At 48.5% G+C, this 22089-nt stretch overlaps 2 protein-coding genes across 5 annotated transcripts in view; one reads left to right on the plus strand and one right to left on the minus strand.

The window, feature by feature from the left end:
* Nucleotides 1-13615, plus strand: part of LOC126548610 (hormone receptor 4-like) — a 58718-nt gene extending 45103 nt beyond the window's left edge. For both annotated transcript variants that reach the window (XM_055063279.2, XM_050196870.3), the window contains 4 exons: nt 6010-6071; nt 8152-8423; nt 8481-9172; nt 9227-13615. In XM_055063279.2, the coding sequence (XP_054919254.2) occupies nt 6010-6071; nt 8152-8423; nt 8481-9172; nt 9227-9435 (1235 nt within the window). In that variant the 3' untranslated portion in view covers nt 9436-13615. The remainder of the gene's footprint in view (nt 1-6009; nt 6072-8151; nt 8424-8480; nt 9173-9226) is intronic.
* The window catches only part of RabGGTb (geranylgeranyl transferase type-2 subunit beta), a 161530-nt gene that overhangs the window by 81469 nt on the left and 57972 nt on the right, over nt 1-22089 (minus strand). For 2 of the 3 annotated variants that reach the window (XR_007602980.3, XR_008609195.2), the window contains exon 10: nt 7030-7125. Coding sequence is in view for 1 of the 3 variants with exons in the window: in XM_055063285.2 (XP_054919260.1) it covers nt 7108-7125 (18 nt within the window). In the remaining 2 variants the exon portion in view is untranslated. Of the gene's footprint in view, nt 1-6410; nt 7126-22089 lie in introns of those variants that run through there. The other variant, XM_055063285.2, reaches the window with a different exon arrangement.

The following is a 22089-nucleotide window of genomic DNA, read 5'->3' on the forward strand; positions in this document are numbered from 1 at the left end:
CAACACCTCCGCGGTGCGGCGCCCTCGTGCTCGACATCTGGCGACCCTCGATGCAGAACCCTCATGTCACTGCCTGCACACTGGCAGCCAATGACGGCTGCAGGGCATCCTATAACTTCGCATTCGTCCTGAGCACGGCGGTTGTTCAAGTCGTTTCATCTAGCTCGTATAGCAACTGCAACAATACGAACGCTACGCTCACGATGAGCCTCTTAAAACGACAAACCTACACAATAGCCAACGTTAGCACTTCGGCCTGCGTTCAAATGATATCTGGTGATGGCAAATATTCTGCAGGCACGAACGCGCGCGCATGCAAACGCAAACGCGCATAGCTTTCGACTTAAATCACATCATACTTGAAATACAGAAAACAGCAAGTGCAAATCGATGCTGTATCACATGTCAGGCCACTCAAGACTGGCATTCGACAGGGTAGCATCTTGGGACCCCTTCTGTTTAATTTCTACGTAAATGACTTAGCTAATGTCGATTCTTACACAAAACATGTTATATATGCTGACGACACAACTTTACTATTTAAATCGAAGGATGCACATAGCCTCATAACGAGAGCAAACCTCGTTTTAAGAAAAGTATACGAATGGTCTGTTGAAAACGGTCTTCGAATTAATGCTAGCAAAACTAAAGAAGTGTTGTTTCAAGCTAAAAATAAGAAAGTTACACTAGAAACAGATTTGCTTATAGGGAGCTCCCAAATTGAAATTGTAGAAACAATAAAAACGCCTGGTGTCTTCTTCGAGGACCATATGACGTGGAACACCCATTACGATTTCCTGGCTGGTAAACTGTCCCAAGTTGTTGGCACAGTGTACTGCCTTAAATCTCTTCCACGCAGCATAAAAATACTAATTTACAATGCTTTAATCTTAAGTAATTTAGGTTACTGCTGTCTAGTACGGGCACGGCCTCCAACACTAATATACATTGTCTCTCTATCTTGCAGAAAAAATAATACGCTTGATATGTAATAAGCCTTACGATGCCCCTACTCAGCCACTGTTTAAAACACTTAATCTATTTAGAAATCAGAATCTCTTTCAGCACCGTTTGGCACTGACGTATCGCAAGGAACTCAAGTACGAAGTTAACGGTATCCGAAATATAGCTCGTCTACATAAACATGTTTCAGCCTATGATACAAGGGCACCTGAACAATGGAACATTCCGCATTCGAGAACGAATTACGGTCAGCAAATGCTCCGACATACACTTCCGACTTTAATAAACAACCTCGCTTTACAAAATATAAATGTCCTGTCCCTACGGAGCTTGCAAAACTACTTCCAATCAGAGTAATTTCATTTTTGTTTTTTTGCGTTTATGCATGCGCTATGCTGTGTATGACTTCTTTTTTCTGAGTATCTGAGTATGGGGGGGGGGGGGGGGGTAGTGTACTGAACGTAGTGCTATGTTTAGGTTTTTGTTGTTAGCGTTATTTTGTTTTTTTTTTCCCCTAAAAATTGTGTTTAAACTAATCTGTCATGCTCATGTTTTAAATTTATTATTTTCCTTGTGCACACCAACTACTACTTTTTGTAATTATTAAAATGTATTCCCTATTTTATAGCTACGTTTTTGTAAGTTGATGTCTACCCTCTTGTGTAATCACATGTGAACGCCCGCTGTGTCCTGTTGCCTTTCATGGGTTTTTTGGGCTGGTCAAGTTTCCTGCGCGCAACTTTTTACCCATAACCTCACCATATAGAACTCGTTTTATGGGAAATAAAGACATTCAATATAAGCGACGCAGTCAGCGAAAGGATAGCGAAAACATGATCATTAACTACAACGGAGCTGCAATAATTAGACATACGACAGTCGCTGAAGACTGGAAATGCAAATTTGAAGTTTTTTCTTCTTTATTGCGCTTTTCGATACAGCGACCTTTACTTCTTTTCATTTAACATATTAATATTAAGAATTACAGCATTGATGACATTCTTCTGGTTTCAAAATAATTATGTCTCGTGACGTAATCAGATCGCCCGAAAGGCGAAGCATCGATTGCGATAGCAAATTAGTAGACAGCTATACGAAGCAAGGATAGTCGATTTATCGGCTGTATAAACTTCTAAACATTCGCTCACTAACTAAATTAACAAGCACGGTGCCACGCGCGCACAGGTAAACTTGAACACATCTCACTCGATGACCGCGCAAACTCGCTGTCAGAACGCCGGCCTGAGGAGGCGCGGCAGCAGCAGCGAGCGAAGTGGCCTTCGTGCTGCGTCTCGCTTCAACGCTAAGTGGCGGAAACACAGCGCATACGAAGTTACCAGCACTCGGCGCATTTTGTACACATTGCAGATCGCTTTGAAGATGAGATACGCACGACCGCGCACTTTGTCCACATCGCAGATCGCTTTCAAGGAATGGGCGCCCACGCGCGCGTTGTACGCAGCAGCCACCGGAGTAAAACCCCCCTCCCCGGTCCCTACCCTCCTCCTGGTGCATCGCGCGCGACGGAAGACGGCGCGTTTCCTCCCCTCTTTCCTCTTTTGCGTGCGCGAGATCGAGCCGCGATCGCCAGCTGACCCTCGCACGCTTTCCCTCGCACGTACAGGATACGGCGCGAGGCAACGGTGTTATCGCCCTTGGACTTTACACGGAACATCACGGCAATGACGACGGCAAAAAGGCGCCTGGAATGTCCATATAATTGCTATGGCAATAATTAAAATGCGGCCAATAGTCGCAGAGTCGCCATCATAGAAAGATGGCGGAGATTTGGAGAGGCCGAAGGAAATCATGAGCGAATAGCTCTATCGTACGTTCCTTGCTGCCGTGCAAATAAACATTTAGCTCAGGTGTTCACGACAGCATTGGCTTGTGTCTAAGTGCGCTTTACTTGCGATGTCTCAAGAAGTGTTACGGGGTAACTTGCAGTGAAGCAGTGAAGATATTTCGGCAAGGCTCCACTGATTCAGCACTTTTCGAGGGGTGGTGCCTTCCCCGTATATGCCCTTAGTTCATACCTTTATTTATTTATTTGTGCGCTGGTGTACGCGTATGCGTATGAGTGCGTGCAGTGAAAGTTGCGTCTTCCGTCGGACGAGCGTACAGAAGAGCTAAAAGTTATGCGGTGGCGGAATTACTTTTTTTAAATTACTTCTTTTATCTAACTTAAGTGGAAAAGGCCAATCCGATCATAGTAGGTATGCACTCTTCACGGAAGAGCGTGTCTACATCCTCCGAATCATGCCGGATGTAAGCGCTGCATGACAGCATAGTGACTTTACGTACTTTCCATTTACAGAACGTGCAAAGCAAGAGCAGAGCGTGCTCAAAGGCACTCATAAATGTGGAACAAAAACTGAGCTGTCTAATTTGTAAATACCACTTTCATTCCCCCCTTCTTCGGATTCATCGTACACAAGCCCAGAGCTGAATTCGCTCGTCAGAACGTATAGATAGATGGGGCGACGCCTTGAGACGGCTTTATGTTTTGTTTTCTTTTGTTTTGTTTGTTTGTTTGTTTTACATGAGAAGACTAGGAAGCTAACGGCATATGACGCGGTGTGCGCGCACTGCCTACTTCGCAAGTGTCATTTAGGGAAAAAGGTGGAATGTTCAGGATCTCTCGCGTTCAAGAAGCTTCGAGGAACAGATACATTTTCATCGGGCGTGTGATATGCGGAAGGCGTCGCAGTACAGAGAAGACTCGCTCAGTTTGGGTGTTTGCGTTTTTTGTGACAAATAAGTCTTAATTTACGCACTTCTCGAAGCGATGTACGAGTTGCTCGGTAAGAATGAAATTTTCGAAAAGAGCAAAAAATGCTGGCGTTCTCTTCGGTCTTTTCCCGTAGTTCGCGGTGGAGATCGAGTTTATTTTGACGCAGAAGGTGAAATAGATTTCAGTATATCGAGAAGCGCTTAGGGCAGTTATTTTTACGCGCTCTTATTTCTGCCGCTTGTCACACGAAAATTTCTCTTTCAATAAAACACGCAATCCTGCCTTATTTTCTTGCATGTTCCTTTTCTCTATTTCTTGTTCTTTTTTTTTTTGCGAGCCGCACGAGCCTGAGATTAATCCTGAATTTCGCCAGCTTCTTGACAGCAGCGCAAAATGCGAGAGCTAATTGCTTCGAGCGAGCGATAGGCGGTGAACGCACTTGATGAGTTGGCAACGCGACCTCAATTAAGTGCCGAGGAAAGTTGATCAAACAAACGAGTCTTTCTTATTGGTGTGTGTGTGTGTGTGTGTTAGACAACGTCAGTATCGAAGTAAAATTTAAAAAAAATGAAACGTGGGAGAGAACGATATCGACGTATACGTATGTTGAAGGCCTAGCGCGATCGCCATCCGACAAGATTGGCGCGCGGAGCCTGTTTTTTAGTGTGCGTAATCTTGGAGGCGCCTACGGCAAGAACCGTACACTTCAAAATAAATGTAAACTAATTAGTGAGGGAACTAATGAGGAAGTGGCATGGGCTAGAAAATTAATTATTCCCCTTGAAGGCTACAAAACCTCAAAGCAGAATAATTAAAGCAGTAGATTACCGACAACGACTTCATCTGTACTTTGTACTGGGCGAGTCCAGTGCTCTGGCCACCGGCTTTCCGTCCAATTATGCACTTTCGTGAACCGGTGCTCCAAATTCGTTGGCACTCGTCAACCAACAGACAAATAAAGCGAGCGAGACGACACTTTCTATATCGGTGGCACCAATAGACGAGTACGTGCGGCCGTGCGAACTGGCGAATTTTCCGTCTACATGCAGCGCCGCCCGAAAGTAAAGGCTCTCTCGCAAGCATTTAGCATGTTGTTTATTTCCCCCTCCCCTCTCTTTTTTCGCTTGTGCTTCTCAATCACGCTGGGATTCATCTGTCGTTGTGCACTGACTTCACTGCGTTTTGAAGGCTGCCCGCATGATCTAGAGTAATTAAATCTATTAAACGCCAAACGTTGGATATCTAAGAGCGAAAGATGAATATCTGCAGGCCCACGTTGCAAACTTAAGACTAAGAGCGCGAGCGCGACAACAGAAAGAAAGGGGGGAGAAAAGGAGAGCAGGTGACATATTCAGTTTATATTGAAGTCTCTCCCCATCGGCGCACGTTCGACTGGTCGTTCCGGAGAAGCCTGGCAGTGCTACGAAAGTCGTGAAAGGCAATTATCAACCTGTATTAAAGGAATAATATTGGGCAATATGAAGACGTTTTCACAACACGTTTTGCTGCGTCAGTTACGTCGTACCTGCGTATAGCTATGAATTAGTACGTGGCAAGACCTGTAAGGTATTAGTTGAATTTATGTTGCGTAATAATCCTTTATACTGGTATGCTATGCTACGGATCCATGAGTACTGAGTAATGTTTTATTATGTTCAATGTGTGTATTAACATTTCGTTATGCGCAAACTGTAAACGGCGAAACCAACTGGTTTTTTTTTTTTGTGCAGTGATTTACGGCTGCTTTTTGCCTTGCCTAGTTCCTTGAGGCAGTGTATCTATAACTGAGCTGCTTCTGCGGAACAGTTTTGCGCTCGTCCCAGCAATTTTTGTTTGTTTTTGTTTCACCTGTATGGCGAGAGAAAAGGCCAAACAAAGCGAAGTGAAGCACGTCTAGCAGCGATTATTTGTCCGTTACTGAGTCCGCTTATTGGGCGCACTGAGACACAGTCATTGCTTTCCTGTGACGATCTTTGTGCAGCGTCCCCTGAGCGCTCTGAAACCGAGAACCGAATACGGGCCCATCTTTGTCGCGGCTACCAAGGTACACAATGTTGAGCCGATGATCTTGTGAAATGAACTGACTGAAAATATATTTCTCTCTCTCTCTCTCTCTCTCTCTCTCTCTCTCTCTCTCTCTCTCTCTCTCTCGGGAAGTCGATCGAATGGACAAAAAAAAAGATTAATACGATTTCTCGTTTGGGCACAGCCTATGCCGTCAGGTTTCCTTCTCTACAATGTCGAGCAAATGCAGGAAATCGGGAAGGGACAAACAGCATCGACTTAAACGTTGCGCGCATTTTTTTTTTCAGCTGTTCGAGAAGACCGAATGCCTGGTGGAAGAAATTCAGGGGCGGTGTACAACCTATACAAGGTGAGTTGGCTCTGGTTCAACCGGCTCTACTCCTCAGCATTTTCTTGTTTAAATGTAAGCGCCCAAGCAGACTCATTGGCAGTTGCACAAAAAAACTATTAGCGCAATTGCTCTCACCGTGAAGTGGAGCACCCCCCGAAAGTAATATAAAGTTAAACAAACAAACAGAAATAGAAGAAACATCAAAACAAGAACTGCTATCCGTTGAGGATATTACGGTGTATTCCCTCCGGCGATTCCCGGAGCTTAGGCAACCTCAGTGGATTCGCCGATGCGAATATACCATTACAATCGCATATTGAATGCGTAGGCAATACGCCAATGAAGACTGCTATCATGTATTCTTGACCGGCGCTTTAGGAAAAAAAAAAAAAAAAACCTCCCGCATTACAAAGCATACGAAGATTCCTTTACATTAACTGCACACGCGAACTTGTTCTTCTGGAAGGGAAATAAGTTGTCGGGCACCTTTTGTGCTAGAATAGCCGCAACAATGGCACGCTTTTCATTTCCTTTTCTTGTTTAACAAATCAATTCAGGTTTTATACTGACGAGCTTGTGCTACGATAGAATGACGAATATTCATAGAGCTATAAAATTACCAACCGATGTCAACCGGTTAACCTTGATATCAGAACGCCCCAAGATTGAAATTATTTTTCTCAAGGTATACAGCAATCAAAATATGTCCAGATGTAACCAGCTAATAATTGCTAGAATATTGGAAAAGAAAGAAACAAATATAGCAGGATCTATTAACACCTAACCTTAAGAGTACACGTAACAAACACCAAGCCAGCATCACTACTGTCAGCACCGAATCCGCCTTGGAGAGAATGGGGCAACAGGTACCCTGTTGCTCTTCGCTGTGTGTGGTGTCACTTCTCCAGGTGCCCTTTATTAGCCCTCTTCGAACCAACGGGGAGTTCCTTACAAGCTGACTTCGCCACGCACTTACCACTGATGTGGGAAAGCCTTTACGAAGAAAACCGGCATGGAGGTTGTTGGAAAGTCGTGAGTTCCTCCTCTTCGCCGATCAATGCACGCGATGGCCCTGAGAAGAAGAATATTTAAAGTGTGTAACGAGCTCGGCCGAACAAACGACGCCAAGCTGCAGCTAATGTTTGCGGCCTTGCAAAAGCGTGAAAAATTCCTTTCTTTTAAGCTGTACGCAGGCACTTGAGAGTCTTAACGGTGCCGTGGCCAAAATGCCCGCTACCATTGCCACACAAGAATACCACCAGGCTTACAGTCAGGTAACATCTCCGTGCAAAGGCACATGCGCTAGTGCATGCACAAACTAAAAAATAAATAAGTCACGGCATGTTGGAAATGTGCGCATCAAGAAGTATCGCATCAGTGAGCGAAGTAGTATGGGAAGTTGTATAAAGGCATCATTAAAAGCAATATGTAGACACCATCACGTCACCTTTCGTACGTACAAACAAAAGAAAATTCCTTCAATCAATGTTCTTAGAAGAGCAGGCTTCGGCGAGCTCGTATGATACGACTTACAAGGCAGGATCAGATGAGACACAAAACAAGAAACTGGTGGACGCAGAAAGCGCCGAGGGAAACAACAATTGGTGTAGCTTTCGATTATTTTTCTAGTGTTTCTCATGTTTGTGTGCCAATTCCAACCTCAGCAAGGCTAATGATATGCGCGCTTGTACCGACCACCGCAAGAACACATACTTAAAGCCAAGGCTGCATTTAATAATAATTAAACTCGCTGTTTGCAGCGAGAAAGGCAAGAGGAAAACCGACACAGTTTAAGGGATCCTCGTTACGCAGAAAAAAAAAAAAAACGAGAATAAAATTCAAGATATGGTGGTTAGTCCTCCAGGTGTTACACGCGTCATAATTGTCCTTAACACTGAACGCCTTTCTAACGCTGCTCGGATCTAGGCTTGTGAAATGTAGTAACTGTAGCTATCTTTGTTACGGAACTGTTCCATCAGTTCACAGACCCGAAGGGCTAACGTAGTTGGGGAAAGGCGTGACGCGGTCCCAGTTAGGCAAGAGCAGGCGCCGCGCTCTTCCGGCGGACGCTCTTCCGCTCCCCGTGTGACCGGCGCAGGTCAAGTACAAGAAGCACAAGAAGGGCCCCAAGAACGGCCAGCTGATGCTTCGCCAGGAGCCCGCGCCGGGCGTCAAGCCGCCCGCGGCCGCCAAGTCCCCGCCTGCCGAAGCCGCCGCCAAGGGTCCCTCGCCGCTCATGATGCAGGGTCCCAAGGCGCTGCTCGTCTCGGCTGCGTCCGCGGCCGCCACCACGGCGAGCGCGACGACCACGTCGACGAGCAGCACCACGACAACGACGACCACCAACGGCGTCCTGTCGTCGTCACCAAGGTACTCGGTCGCGGCAGCGTCTAGCGCGCGTGGCATGAGCGGTGTCCCTCCGCGCAGGTACCACCAGAGCTCGGACTGGGTCAACGGTGGCATCCTGAAGACGGCGCTGACGAGCCCATCCGAGGTGATGCACCTGCGGCACGCCGTGCTCGAGCAGCAGCCGCGGCCGGAGCGGCGCACGCTGAGCGCCGAGCAGGCGGCGGCCATGATCGAGCAGCTGATCGAGTGCGACGACTTCGAGGATGTGGCGACGCTCAACAACATGCGCGACCTGCTCAACGACTGGGAGGACCTGTCGCGCAAGCTCCGCCAGATCGCCGACAAGATCGTGCACAAGCTGGTGCAGTGGACCAAGCGGCTTCCCTTCTACGCCGAGATCCCGCTGGCCGTGCACACGCAACTGCTGGCGCACAAGTGGCACGAGCTGGTCGTGCTCACCACGGCCGCCTACCAGGCCATCCAGCTGCCGGCGCGCGTCGCCCCCTCGTCTTCGTGCTCGTCGTCGGGCTCGTCCGACGGCGGGCCCCACTCGCCGCCGGCCGACGTGAGTCGTGAGACGGCCGCGGCACTGTGCGAACTGCAGCGCACGCTGGCCGCGCTCATGGGCCAGCCCGTCACGCTCGTGCAGTTGCCCAGCGAGGCCGTGCCCCTGGTCGACCAGATGACCGGGCTGGCCAGCGAGCTGCGCAAGGCGCGGCTCTGCCTCGAGGAGTACGTCTGCCTCAAGGTGGTCATCATGCTCAGCTACGGTGAGTACAGCCCCGGGTCCGGCCGCTGTCGCTCACGCCCGCATTGGTGCGCAGAGGACCCGAACCAGCGGCAGCTCGAGAGCATACAGGAGCGCTACCTGTCCGCGCTGCGAGTGTTCACCGAGCAGCGGTTTCCCAACCAAAGCTCACGCTTCACCGAGCTGCTGGCGCGGTTACCGGACATCCAGGCTGCCGCCGCGTTGCTGCTCCACAGCAAGATGTTCTACGTGCCCTTCCTCCTCAACTCGTCCATCACCAGATAGTCTCGCGGGATGCCGCCTGTGTGTGATATCAGAGACTGTGCCCGCCGCCCGATTGCGCGGGGCTCTGCCGCCCCGCCGTGCTCGCGAGCGCCCGCCGACACCTCGCCGCAACGCACGCTCTCGGCCCACACCGCGTATCGGGACCACGCGCCACGACGCTGTGGCAGCAAAACGAGAATCCGGCGCAAAACGTTTCCCTCGTTCACAGCCGACGCGATCTCCTGGTTTGCCCGTCATCTTCGATGCTCACACAATCAACCTCGACAAACGATGATTCGGTAGCCATCCTTCTTCAACTAGATCATCAGGTTGTAATTCATCATAATGATTTGGAAGACTACGCGCACTTTCGGGCATTCTAACGTCTCCAAGACTTCCATGAATCTATTGAAAAGCAAAAATAGCAGGTTTCCTATAGGCAGTCCGATGTGCTGCGCACAATGGCGTTGAGGCATGGCGTCCCCGTGTTCTGAGAGATAAATTATGTTACCTTCTTTTGGACTCTTTTATAGAACTCCCACCAAGGTAGGGCGTCGGTATTTCACTATTATAGTGCATATAGGCGCACCCTGAGGATGAGACTGTATTGCCGTAGCATACCAATGAGCCACGTCCATCTCCTTGTTTGTTTCTTTTTTAATTCAGAGGAAAAAACATTTCACCACCGGTTGAATAACAGTGCTGTTTAACAACAGCATGCACGCTAACAAAAAGCTCTTTTTGAGTTGTAGCGCGTCAAAAAGGCATAGACTATTTTCCTAAAAGAAAAACCCTTTAAATTATTCAAATCGCTACCTTTTATTTCTCGCTCTCTCTCTTTCTCATAGCGAAGCAGGCTGGCAACAACACAGGTTAAGGTTACATAATGTAGCACGTCCACCTTTTTGTTGGTCTCGCTCGAAACGGTAGCACGTTATTAAGTTGTAAAACAAGCACGCTGTATTCGTTTCTGACATAAAGGATCCTCTCGCGCAGTTCACGGATATGGACGCCTCACAGCGTTCACTTCTCAGGCCCCGCCAGCAGAATATGCGCCGCCGCCACTGGCTCGACACAACATTAAAGAAGACAGTGACGGACGAGCGCTTGTGTCCGTGCGAAGCTTGGTGAATTATTGGAAGGGATACGATGACGGCGTGGCACATCGCCTTTGTACGACGCTACTTGACTGCCTACGTAAGTCGCTGGGGAAACCTGCGTACATGAAACCTTGGCACGCCGCCCGTTGTAGGCGCGAGCCTTTGTTCAGCGAACTCTAGAGTACTGTCGAGTGAAACCTCAGAAATAAACCAAACGAAAGAAAAAAACACGGGCTCATAAATTCCGAAAACTTTAGGCGCATTAATTACCAGCACTCCCTTTCCACGTGGGAGCGGTGTACTTTGGAGCTCGTATAGGTTGCCCTAAGCGAAGCTATTTACTGTCAACCAAGAGGTCTCCGCGCAGGTAGCCCGACATCACAGCAGTCACTAAAGGTCAGAGCCAGGCATCTTGTATCATAGCTAATCATTATATATTTGCAGCTCAGCGTGAGAGGCGAGCGCACTTTTTTTTTTTTTCGCGTGGCTCCACCCCCTTCCCCCAAGAAGAAGGTTCTGTTCGCGCGTTCGTGAGCTTCCGTTGCGAGTGGTGTCCCATCCTGCTAGTCTATTTATTTTGAGCACCCGTCTACGAGTCACAATCCGGTACAGCACCCTCATCGACCATCCACGACACGACGGCGACGCTGTCCCTTCGCGAAGTGCCAAACGGCCCGCAGGCACCGGACGGAACACGAGCAGGTATAATAGAAAGACAAGGGACAAAAAGCCGCCGGGCCGCGCATTCCCGCCGCTCGCAGTCACACAAGTGCGTCGGTCGCCTCTGCCGCGCTCGGAGGGCCGGTCGACTACACGACCGAGCGGTCCCCGCGCAATCGGGCTCCCGCTGTTCTGCCTGCGACGAGGCTTCGACGACGGGCCGCGTGCCTCCGCGGGAGCTGTCCTTCGCACGCATTGTTTTGCCACGCTGCGACGGACGAGACAATGGGCAAAGGATGTGGACAATGGTGACTGTTTCGTAGTCTTCTTCATTGTTTTCTCTTTTTTTTGTCTCATTATTATCGCGTTTTTTTTTTACGACGACCAAAAAGAAATATATAGAGAGGGAGAAGAGAGCGCACAAGACAAGAATGCTTGGACGGATCCTTTCTTTCGCCTTTCTCACTCTACGGAGTGCAACCAGCAACAAGAAATACTGCCGAAATGAACTCTCTGACCACTGCCTTTGTAAGCTTTTTCCGTGTGCATGCCCCAGGTTGTTCCGCCATGGTGTCGTTTCCGATGCCGCTTTTTAGTCCAGCCAGGGCCCGGGTCGGTGCGGCGTCGCGGCGGCGCCAGCCACACACGGCACGCACGCAGCGACGCCAGCAGCGGCGAGCGGCGCGTAGAGAACACCCCTTCGTGTCCCCCCTCTCCCAGTACGAGTGGCCCGTGGCTAGCGCGTCCGCAGCAACCGCCTCGTGGGCTAGCGTATCAGGCATCACTTCCACAGGACACGCTTTTCAATGGCAGCGACCACGCAGAGCCGAGCTACGTGGGCCGTCGCGGTATACGCAAGTGCAAACTAGCTCCTCCGGGAACGGCGGTCCAACTCGACTATTCGGGACGCGGTATAAATCGACGCTCAGCGACACTGCGGTGAGCAAGGTAGCGGCTGAGTCAGTACAGTAACGCGAGACAGGTCTCGATCGCCATCACTATTCCCAGAACCCACCCGTATAAAAAAAAGAAGAAATATTATTCAAATAACTGATATAAATTTGAGTGCCGACGGCAAGCGAGAATATAGGCCTGTCGGCAGCATCGTCTGCGCCGACTGTCGAGCTGTGGTGCATGTGTAGTACATACTATAGAGCGTTGGCTAAACCCAGTCGTACGAAATTGAGCAAAAAAATAAAGTTGAAGACGAAGTCAGCGAACAAGAATAGAAACGCGGTGCCTTTTGAGCGTTGGAAGTCGGTGGAACGACCTAAGCGGGAGCAATAAAAGGAATCAACGCGGCACATCGCAATTACAGTTCGGCTGACAGCATCCCCGACCGACGACGTGTCCCACGCAGTGTACGCAGTATGCGTGCGAACCGTGCCGACTTCCGGGCTCGCCCCTGTGTGGGTCGGTTTCCACGAACAGGCCGAGCTGTGCACACGCTGTTCGAGCACGCGCCGGCGGTGGACCAGCCTTGAAAAGACGTGTCTTGCGCGATGTTGTTAAGCCTGCAACACCAAACGTTGTTCCGTTGTCTGCATGTTGCCGTATACCTTTTTCGGGTGTTGTGTGCATCCTCAGCGGGCGTCTCTTGAGATGTGTGTGTAACGCGGCCCCGGGCGTTTCACCGCTTTTTTTTTTTTTTTTGTCTCTCGCTCTTTTTTTTTTTTTTTTTAACGGTCGTTTCCTTCCTTCATTTCTTACCCGTATAACCGCCGGCCACGACGGCACCACGCCGAGCGGGCCCTTCTCGGACAAATGTTTGTCCCTGGAAGCTCGCGCCCGCACCGGCGACCCCATTCCTTCTCTGATGCCCAGTTAGGAACTGGGGGACAGCAGTGCGATAGGAAGAAAGGGAAAAAAAAGCTAAAAAAAAGTACAGTGCTGTCCTCACTTGTTTTTACACCCGACGTCTGCGCGCCGTTTCGGGTGGGAATTCGTTGGCCAATATACGCACGCTGTTGGGTGTTTTCTTTTTTTTTTTTTAATTCCCCCCACCACCCCCATTATTATTGCGTTATTGCGGTCAGATGTCGGCTACCTTGACAGCGATGTTACTTGGGTTGTCCTCCGCTTTTTTTTTTGTGTGTGTGTGTGTGCCTCTATAGTGATTATTATTATTTTTTTATGCTGTTGTCAAGATACGTTGTTGTAGTTATTACCGTTACGTGAACGACGTGAAGCGCGCATTGTTGTCGCCGTTTTAAATTTGTGCTTTAAGTGACGCGGTTTCTTTTAAATACCTTTTTTGTCTGCTGGTCGTTATTGTTGTTGGTGGCCGTTTGGTGTGAAAACGCAAAGGACGCTCTACTCCCAGTGACCCGCGTTTGTCCTTTTCCTTCCCTTCTCTTCTTCTCACACAGCTCCCTTTTTCCTCCACAATCGTGTACTACACCCACCCTAGTCAAAAGAAAAAAAAATGTTTTTTTACTGCCTTTATCGTCTTCGCCACATTCTTATATATAAATAAATGAATGAATATATATATAAATATATAAATATATCTATGAATATATAGAGAAAGGTCTATGTATACAACAAAACAGAGAACGAGCCAGAGAGAGAGAGAGAGAGAGGAAAAAACGTGAGAGAGAAATATACGTTTATGAGAAGACTGCTTTTCTACGTAGGAAGGAGGAATGAATGCATGAATGCTGAGGAAAGCAATGGTGGGTCGACAAGCCATCCCTGTGTAACTGCACGAGTACACCCACACACACACGCACACGAAGATACAGAAACACGGAGCGACCAAATACATCCATGCAACTTTCCCTCTTTTTATTATTGATTTTTTTTTTCTTGTTCTGGTCGCTCGGTAGCTTGTTTTTTTTTTTTCCAGGCGTTTCCTCCGCTGCCGCTTCTTTGTCCAATATTTTTTATTATTATTATTCTTTCAGTGCCGACCTGATCCATAAAAGACGTTGATGAGAACGAAAGGTTCCTGAAGGCCCCGTGAAGAGATAGGGACAAAACAAAGAAATATAGTAGACATTGAAAAACGACTAGCGATTAACGGCGACAGTTCTGAAACTCACAGTAACCGCGCGAATCGGGCGACAAAAAAGAAAAAAAAAAGACAGCCACAAGTTGGACCGCGTGCTGAACGTTTCACTCTTTCCTGCTTCTCTTTTCTGTGTTTTTTTTTTAAATATATGAATGTAACTCGTTCATTTGTCTCTTAAGCTCCTAGCCTCCCCCACCCACTTCTATCACTTTTGTGTGTGTGTGTGTGTGTGCGTGTGTGTGCGTATGTGTGCGTTTTCTTAGTCGTATAAAGAGTTAGCGAAATAAACGCCTGGCTTCTGTGACAGCCGCGAGCTATATATAACATACTATATTAACGCCAGCGCACTGCGAGAACAACAAGATACGGAAGAGAATGTATTCTCCGCGGTTTAAATATGTAAGGAGGGTAGGGGGGGGCGAAAAAGGGGGGGGACTATGCGACACTGCCACGTGATTCGTTCCGCCGTACACCTGTTTGTACATAGTCGTGAAGGAAGTATGGATGTCATACTGTGTGCCTCAAGTTTCATTTTGTTTTTCCATCGTTTTTGTTTCTCATCCGTTCTTTTTTTTTTTTTTAATTCCCGCCACATCCTGGTCGCGTTCACCTACGAGAAACGCGCAAAACGACGCGAGGCGCACCACGTTACACCACGTTCTCCGAGAAAGATGCGGCGTGTTTAAAATCCACGTCCGAAACCGCAGGCCAGCAACGGCGACAGTGAGAAAGCAGAAAGAAAAATAAAGAAAAAAATCCATACGTGCGACCCAAGCTACGCGATTTCTTCTTACTTGAGGAAAGATACAAACGGCAGAGTGCTTCACCGTTTTACAGTGTCGTGCACTCGAACTGGTCACTCGCTCCGATACACCTGATGATGATGCTGATGGTGATGATGATAACAACGCTTAGGTGACTTAAAACTCTGTGAGAAAAATAAAACTTTTTTTTTTTTCGCCTCCGCCGTTTGACGATGAAAACCATTCCCGGTGTTCAAGCATTCACGCGGACGGCGACAATGCGCCCGCCACATGACCAAACAACAATAAGACGAGTAAGCGCCGCTTGGGCATTTTCTTCCTTCTTTTTTCCGAGTACGCGACGAGTGCAAAGGCAATAGGCTGAGCCCTCCGCGGGTCTCCGCACCAAATAGCAGGATCGAAAACGCGAGACGTGGCACAGGCGCAAAGAATAGAGACAGAGACGGTGCCGTGCTGGCTATTTCTTTTTTTTTTTTTTTTCACGTTGAGAAGTACAGGGTGCCTTTACGCAGCAGCGACTAATTTAAGGACAAAGGGTTATCTGTAGTGAGTTGGGTTTGGTGGCTCTCGATTTGCGCCACTGGAAGCGGCGTACCTACCGACTCCTACTCTCTCGCGCGCCTACTCTTCTTCTTCTTTTTCCCTACGACAAGGTAGCAGACTTTTGAACAAAAAGAAAGAAAGAAACAACAACAACAACAACTCACTACAAGTAAATAAAATTTCGGGGGCTACCGAATAATTTCGACCATTCGGGTTTTCTTTGACGTGCGCCCGAAGCACGGCGCACGAGCTTGTCTTGTATTGCGCCCCACATTGCAATGTAGTCGCCTCAGTCGGGCAACGAACCCGTAACCTCGTGCACGCCAACGCTGTGCCACAGCGGCGGGTTTCATGCCTTTCGACTAAATGGTGTGTGGCATTGAAGTTTCTTGTGTTTGCAATAAAAAAAAAATGGAAGAACAGCAACAGAAAATGGATGTAGTGAGGAGGAACAAGCTGAGCTAGAAGCCGGCAACAAAACAACGCTTGAGCGCGGAACAAAAGGAATATCGGCGGTTTAGTTTAATCGCGCTCTCTCACATTAAGCTGATTTCCCGACCCGTAAGTTCGCGACGTTTCTACCGGTAATTTTTTTTCTCTCTCTCTCACGGCGCACCTTTGAAATAAATAAAAAGAAAAAAACATGTCATCGGCTGGCTTAATCTTTTTCTACATATACGTGCGATATTAGTTAAGCGTTGCCTACATAATTTATCGAAATCAAGATAGAGCACTTGGCGTCTGCTATCTCTACTCGTGTGGGCTATGCCCCTTCCGGTAACGCAAACGAAAATTACAAACTCAAACCCAAAAGATTTCCCTGCCTTCTTAAATTCGGTACACTAGAAAAAAGAAAACACCCTGTATTTCTTGTGTTCTTTCTTCACTCATCTGGCGGATCGCTGCGTTTCTCGTTTTGTACAAAAAATTTCGTTTCTACATTTTCAAAGGAGACGAGCAAAAGATAAAAAAATGTGAAGATATATATATATATATATATATATATATATATATATATATATATATATATATATATATATATATATATATATATATATATATATATATATATATATATATATATATATATATATATGTATATATATATCTTTCTCCTTGTCGTGTACTGTACAGCTGGTGTTTTATACATATACATAAAGATATATATATATATATATATTATATATATATATATAGTGTAAGAAGGCTTGTGTTTGATAGTTGCGTTGAAGCTTCTTGGCTGTAAATTGTTTGTTCATCACTCTTTTTTTTTTCGTTTTATCTCAGTAGCATCTCTTTTTTTCCATTTCTTGCCCACAAATTGTTCTTTTCTCCGTTCCTCTTCAAGTTCTTCTGGCTGCGACTCGCGGCCGACACCCCCGATAATGGCGTTGTCGATGAGGAGGAGGAGGAGACGAGAATAAAGAGAATTGTGCACTGAACTTGGCGCGCACTTGGTTTCTGTGACTGGGTCGTCTGTGTCTCTCCTACTATTTTTCACCCGACTGTTGCGTTCCAAATAAATTATGAAGAGAAGCAGCGCGCGCTTCGTCGTGTCTTGTCGCTCGCCGGCCGTGGGCCCACGTCTGACGCGGCGGTCGCGACAGACAAGCCCCCACCTCTCCCGAATGACCATTGGGCAGGACACGGACGCGCTACGCATACCGCGACACAGAGGTGAGCGCCGGTTTCCTTATCCCCACTTGAGGCTGCGATTAATTTTTGTAGGCTGAAAATTTGTTTTCGCCAAATTTCTCGCATCTTCAGAATCTTCAGAATCTTACATCTTCAGGAACGTCAGATGTAAGAGCATCAACCCTTTCGCGCCTATAGCATACTCTGGAAGCACCTATCCAGCCACATGAAAAAAAAAATGCCGGATGTAGAAACATTGTAACAAAAAAAAAAACGACTAAAGAAGTAAACCCGTTACAAGACGACGTGTTGACACCGACAGCACAGCTGTCTACGTTCCAATCGTTTTACTAAAACACTTTACACATATTACTCAATCCTGCTGCACAGATTCAATCAGAGGTGTTTAAAAATGTATGCGACACGTTTTAACTGTCGCCATTTGTGTAATTTCTTTTTGGTTTTTATGCAGTATCTTGGCGTGTGCAAGTGGGCACACATCGCCTGAAGGGGCTACAACATTGTCATATTCAAATTACCAGATTTTTCCAGGTTTTCCCCGACTATTTATGAAGATTCTCTGGCAGTTTATGACACTGCAGGTTCAGGTGCAAGGAAAAATTGGTAGCTTATAGCTTGCCTAGTTACTATGCCAGTTCGAGATATTCAACAACTACTACCAGTAACCTAAGATCAGGTGGGGTGCAGTATCAGATTTCGTTGAATCATTTGTTTCGTGGTATTCAGACCGCGTGACCAGGCTCACGCTCGCAATACCAGCAACAGACTTCATTATTTGCGGATAGCGTAGTTTCAGTTGAAAACTTCGTTTGCTTTTGGCATACCGCTAGATTCGTCATAACCATTCTAGGTACTGGTGTCCATGATTCGAAGCAACCGCAGTGAAAATTCCCCGCTTTTTCGCTGAATTTCCAGAATTGACAACTTCCCTGACAAATTCCAGTTTTTCCAGGTTCTCTCCGGTGGTAGACACCCTGTTACCGCTGCCTACCGGTTGTACATTTGTTGCCACATTTTACTAGTCGCCTTAAACGGCCCCTCGCCAGGTTTGGGCATTTCAATGAGACAAGCACGGTGTTATAGATCAAGCGGTGACAATCTTGGCTGCAAAGTATTAACCCAAGGTTGGCCGCGAAAATTGGGTGAAATTTTGAACGAAAGCACCCCGCGCGCCCTTCACCTCAAATCAGCGTCTCGGCCCGCCCGCGAGATGACGTCCAACGCATGGCGCTTCGGCGTCACACGCGTGCAACGCCCAGCAGCATCACGAGCAATTCGGGGGATTCCTGTGAAAGGCAGAGCACGCAAAACCGCCTCTGAGAAAGCGCCGTGAAGCAAGAAAACTCTGGCAGTTTCGCCCGAAGGGCTAAGCACTGAAAGCGATAGCAAGATTTGATGTTGCGCTTGAAAGCGTCTCGGAAAGCTGGCATAATGAGCTATGCCAACGGCGTCACAGGGCCGCGATCGTGTAGCGATGCCTTTTTCGATGCTATTCCCTTTCGCGCTTCGTTAGTGGTCATAGTGACGTTCAAACCGTGTAATCAATGAGATCAACCACCCGTGAACGGTGAATGATAGCACTGGCACAGAATTGAGCGGAAGGCATCGCTTCAAGACGTCGCGTCAATACCGTGACAGCAAGACAACGCCAACGGCGCAAACGCGCATCGAGCGTCAATATAATTGCTATAACAATAAAACACACGCACGCACGCACGCACACACAGAGAGAGAGAGAAAGAAAAAGAGGCAGGGGTTGCGTGCGGCGGGGTCGTCACAATATAGGAGGGCGGGCGTTGGTCCCTGACATAAGAAGTGGGCAGGTGGGCAAAAGAGGAACGTCGCTTGCGGGCGCTGGTCCAGGCAACGGATAGTGGAAACACGTTAACACACGCCTATAGATATGCCTGAATTCAAGTGTTCCGAGCGACAAAAAACAAGCACGATACGAGGGTGAGATCTGGGAGATTTAAGCAAACTCTTAGTTGGCGTACATCAGCAACAGCGTCAGCACTAACAGCGAACCTGAAAAGGCCCGCAGGGATCTCTATATGCAATCTTTAGCTGATGCCAGCATATTCACAGAGATCTCTTCGAGTCTGCACAAGTTTGCACGAAGAGTTAGAAACTTTGAGCAGGCTCTCTCACACCCGTTCCACTAGGCCCGTTGCAACTTTGTTAATTACTGTGTAAATTTTCCCCTTGACACCTCTAATCTCCCGCCTGTGAGCTAGATACGTTTACGAACACAACTTCCTGTCAAGCTCGGAGTGGGATGTAACCGAATCACATGAGTGCGTCGTGCTCACCCTCGCTTCCTAAATTCCTTGCGACTAGGTTAACAAACGGGCGTGATTATTTTTACTAGATATAAAGGAACTCGCCGGTATCTGCACATGCCCTACGCACTATACGGGCTAAATTTCAACCCGCTACCTCTAGACGCCTGTCACGGGCGGATTCTTTCAAAAACCGCTCTTTTGCACACACCAGGACGGACGGGCACTGGACAGAAAGACAGAACGGAGGGCGGACACTGGGAAGCGTGGGTGATCTCTTAACTGACGACGCTTGTAAAAGAGAGGCCACCTAAGCCCCTACCCTTGGGAGAGTGGTGTGGGTGTGTTCTTGAGACGCAGAGACGGGACAAAGAGAGTCTGTGGACAGCTCTTACAAGGCGCAGCGCATTGTTTGGTACGCATTCGCTTTCTTTATTTTTTCTTTTTTTGTATTTTGGGCTGGTTACTCAAGCAGATTATTGCGAGACAGCATACGGTTGTTTCCGCCCACGCACCAGAGGACTAGCGGCGCACCACAGTGCTCTTGTCTGCAAGGATGATAGGACGTGTCGCCAGGAATATGCGGTAGTGCTGGTGTCCGTTCGGCGTATAGGCTCTCGCCCCAACGTGCGAGCGTGCAGTTATGTGAAATCAAGGGCCAATATACGGCAGTTTTTCTCAATATGCGAGACGAATCTTCGCTTGGAGGAGGATGAAAGAAAGGGAGAAGGCAAAAAAAATTGAATTATGGGGTTTTACGTGCCAAAACCATGATCTGATTATGAGGCACGCCGTAGTGGGGGACTCAGGAAATTTGGACCACCTGGGGTTCTTTGACGTGCACCTAAATCTAAGTACACAGGTATTTTCGCATTTCGCCCCCATTGAAATGCGGCCGCCGTGGCCGGGTTCGATCCCGCTATCTCGTGCTTAGCAGCCCAACACCATAGCCACTAAGCAACCACGGCGGGCAGGGAGAAGGCAGGGATGTTAACCTGGAAAGCGTCTGGTTGGCAGCCGTACGCTGGGGGACGGGAAAAGGGGAATAGAAAGATGAGACTGAGGGAGGAAAGGCGGCGGGGTGAGTTCGCGCACGCGTGCGGTGGGCACCACTAATTAAAAAGCGTTCACAGAGGCCAGTCGCCCTCAAGAAACACAGAAATGCCTTCACAGCCTTGTGGGCCGACGAGCGATGGGGACGGTGTTCGAATAGAGCCTGCACTGACAACGGCCGATCGTCCAGTCGTCGCAAGGCGATAGAGAGTGTTTGTCTTTGCGATTGAAGTCGACGACAGTGGCACAATAAATGCTCGACGTTCTCTTCGCTGCCCGAGACGTCGCACGCAGCACTGTCGGTCATTCCAAACATTGTAGTGTAAGCCTTCGTGAAGGCCTCTACCAGCCACAGCCGGCACAGAAGCGATGCCTCAAGTCGATGAAGCCCGGGTGGAGGACGTAGCTGCAGCGAAAGGTTCAGTTATGCAACCTGGTGCGTCTTTTATTTGGAGCGTGCGTGCCAGGTGACGAAGCTGTCTTGCAGCATCTGTCATGGAAAGAGAAGCGGGAACGCTGTGTTCTCCTTGATGTGACGCTAGGGCAGCTTATGTTGAGTTCCAATGGCAGATCCAGATCAATTTTTTCTGCTCTGTATAGCGCAATGCTATTCCAATGGCAGAATGGGAGCGTGAGTTGTGTGTTCCAGTGGCAGATTGGGACCAGATGCCGATTCCGGATCGTTCTGTGGAGCAATAATATTTGCTCCGCCGAAATGGGCAGATTTGACCGGAAGTCCGCATGACGCATTTCCTTCACCCGCCTCTGCTTCCTGTCACGGTCGCCTGTTTCCGGTCGCAGGCTGCTATCGACGACATGGAAAACATGGATGCTGCATCGCGCCTTGCGCTTTTGTTCCTGCTCCTAGTGATGCATGAAATGCTGGGATGATCCGGATGGATGGATGAATGCTATAAAACAGGGTTATGTGTTGCGCCGCCAAGCTCTTGTTCTCCTCTCTATGTCACCTCTAGCCTAGCGCCCTCCCACCTGATTTCCCTGTACTAAGTGCCCCCCCCCGGGAGCGCACGCATTCCATTCGCACATTTGACGAGAGCGATCTCAGTCGGAACGACGCGCTCCATTAGTGATCCAACCGAGCGCTCGCGACCTGCAGTTGGAATTCAACATTAATCTGCGTAATTATTTCCACTGAACCCACAATGGGCAGCTAATCATTGGAAAACACTTTCGCGGCCTTTTGATTCGAAAGCGTCAAATGGCCCATAGGGCGAAAAAGCCGGCGTCTGTAGTCAGTAGCAGCGAAACGGGACTTAAATTCCCATAGGTTGCGTCGCCACGTCACAAGCGCACCTCGACGGAGCAGAGCGGACGAATCGGAACACCTACTGCCGCGACAGCGCGCCAGGTATTCCGTGAGCGGAATATCGCATGAGCGGAGCATCGCATTTCGTGAGCGGAGCATCGCCGCGACGCCACGTCACCCTCGCTCTCGGAAGCCGCCGTGCGGTCCGTTTCCCTATCTATCACCCCCACTGAGCTTAGCTGCTGCGCAAACATTCGCTGCAGCGCAAACATTCAACGTGGACTCGGCTATCGAAGGGTCGTCGTCCCACAACTACCGCAACCTTTCTTCGGTTGTTGAC

The sequence above is a fragment of the Dermacentor andersoni genome, chromosome 1 (genome assembly GCF_023375885.2).
Source record: "Dermacentor andersoni chromosome 1, qqDerAnde1_hic_scaffold, whole genome shotgun sequence".
Lineage (NCBI taxonomy): Eukaryota > Metazoa > Arthropoda > Arachnida > Ixodida > Ixodidae > Dermacentor > Dermacentor andersoni.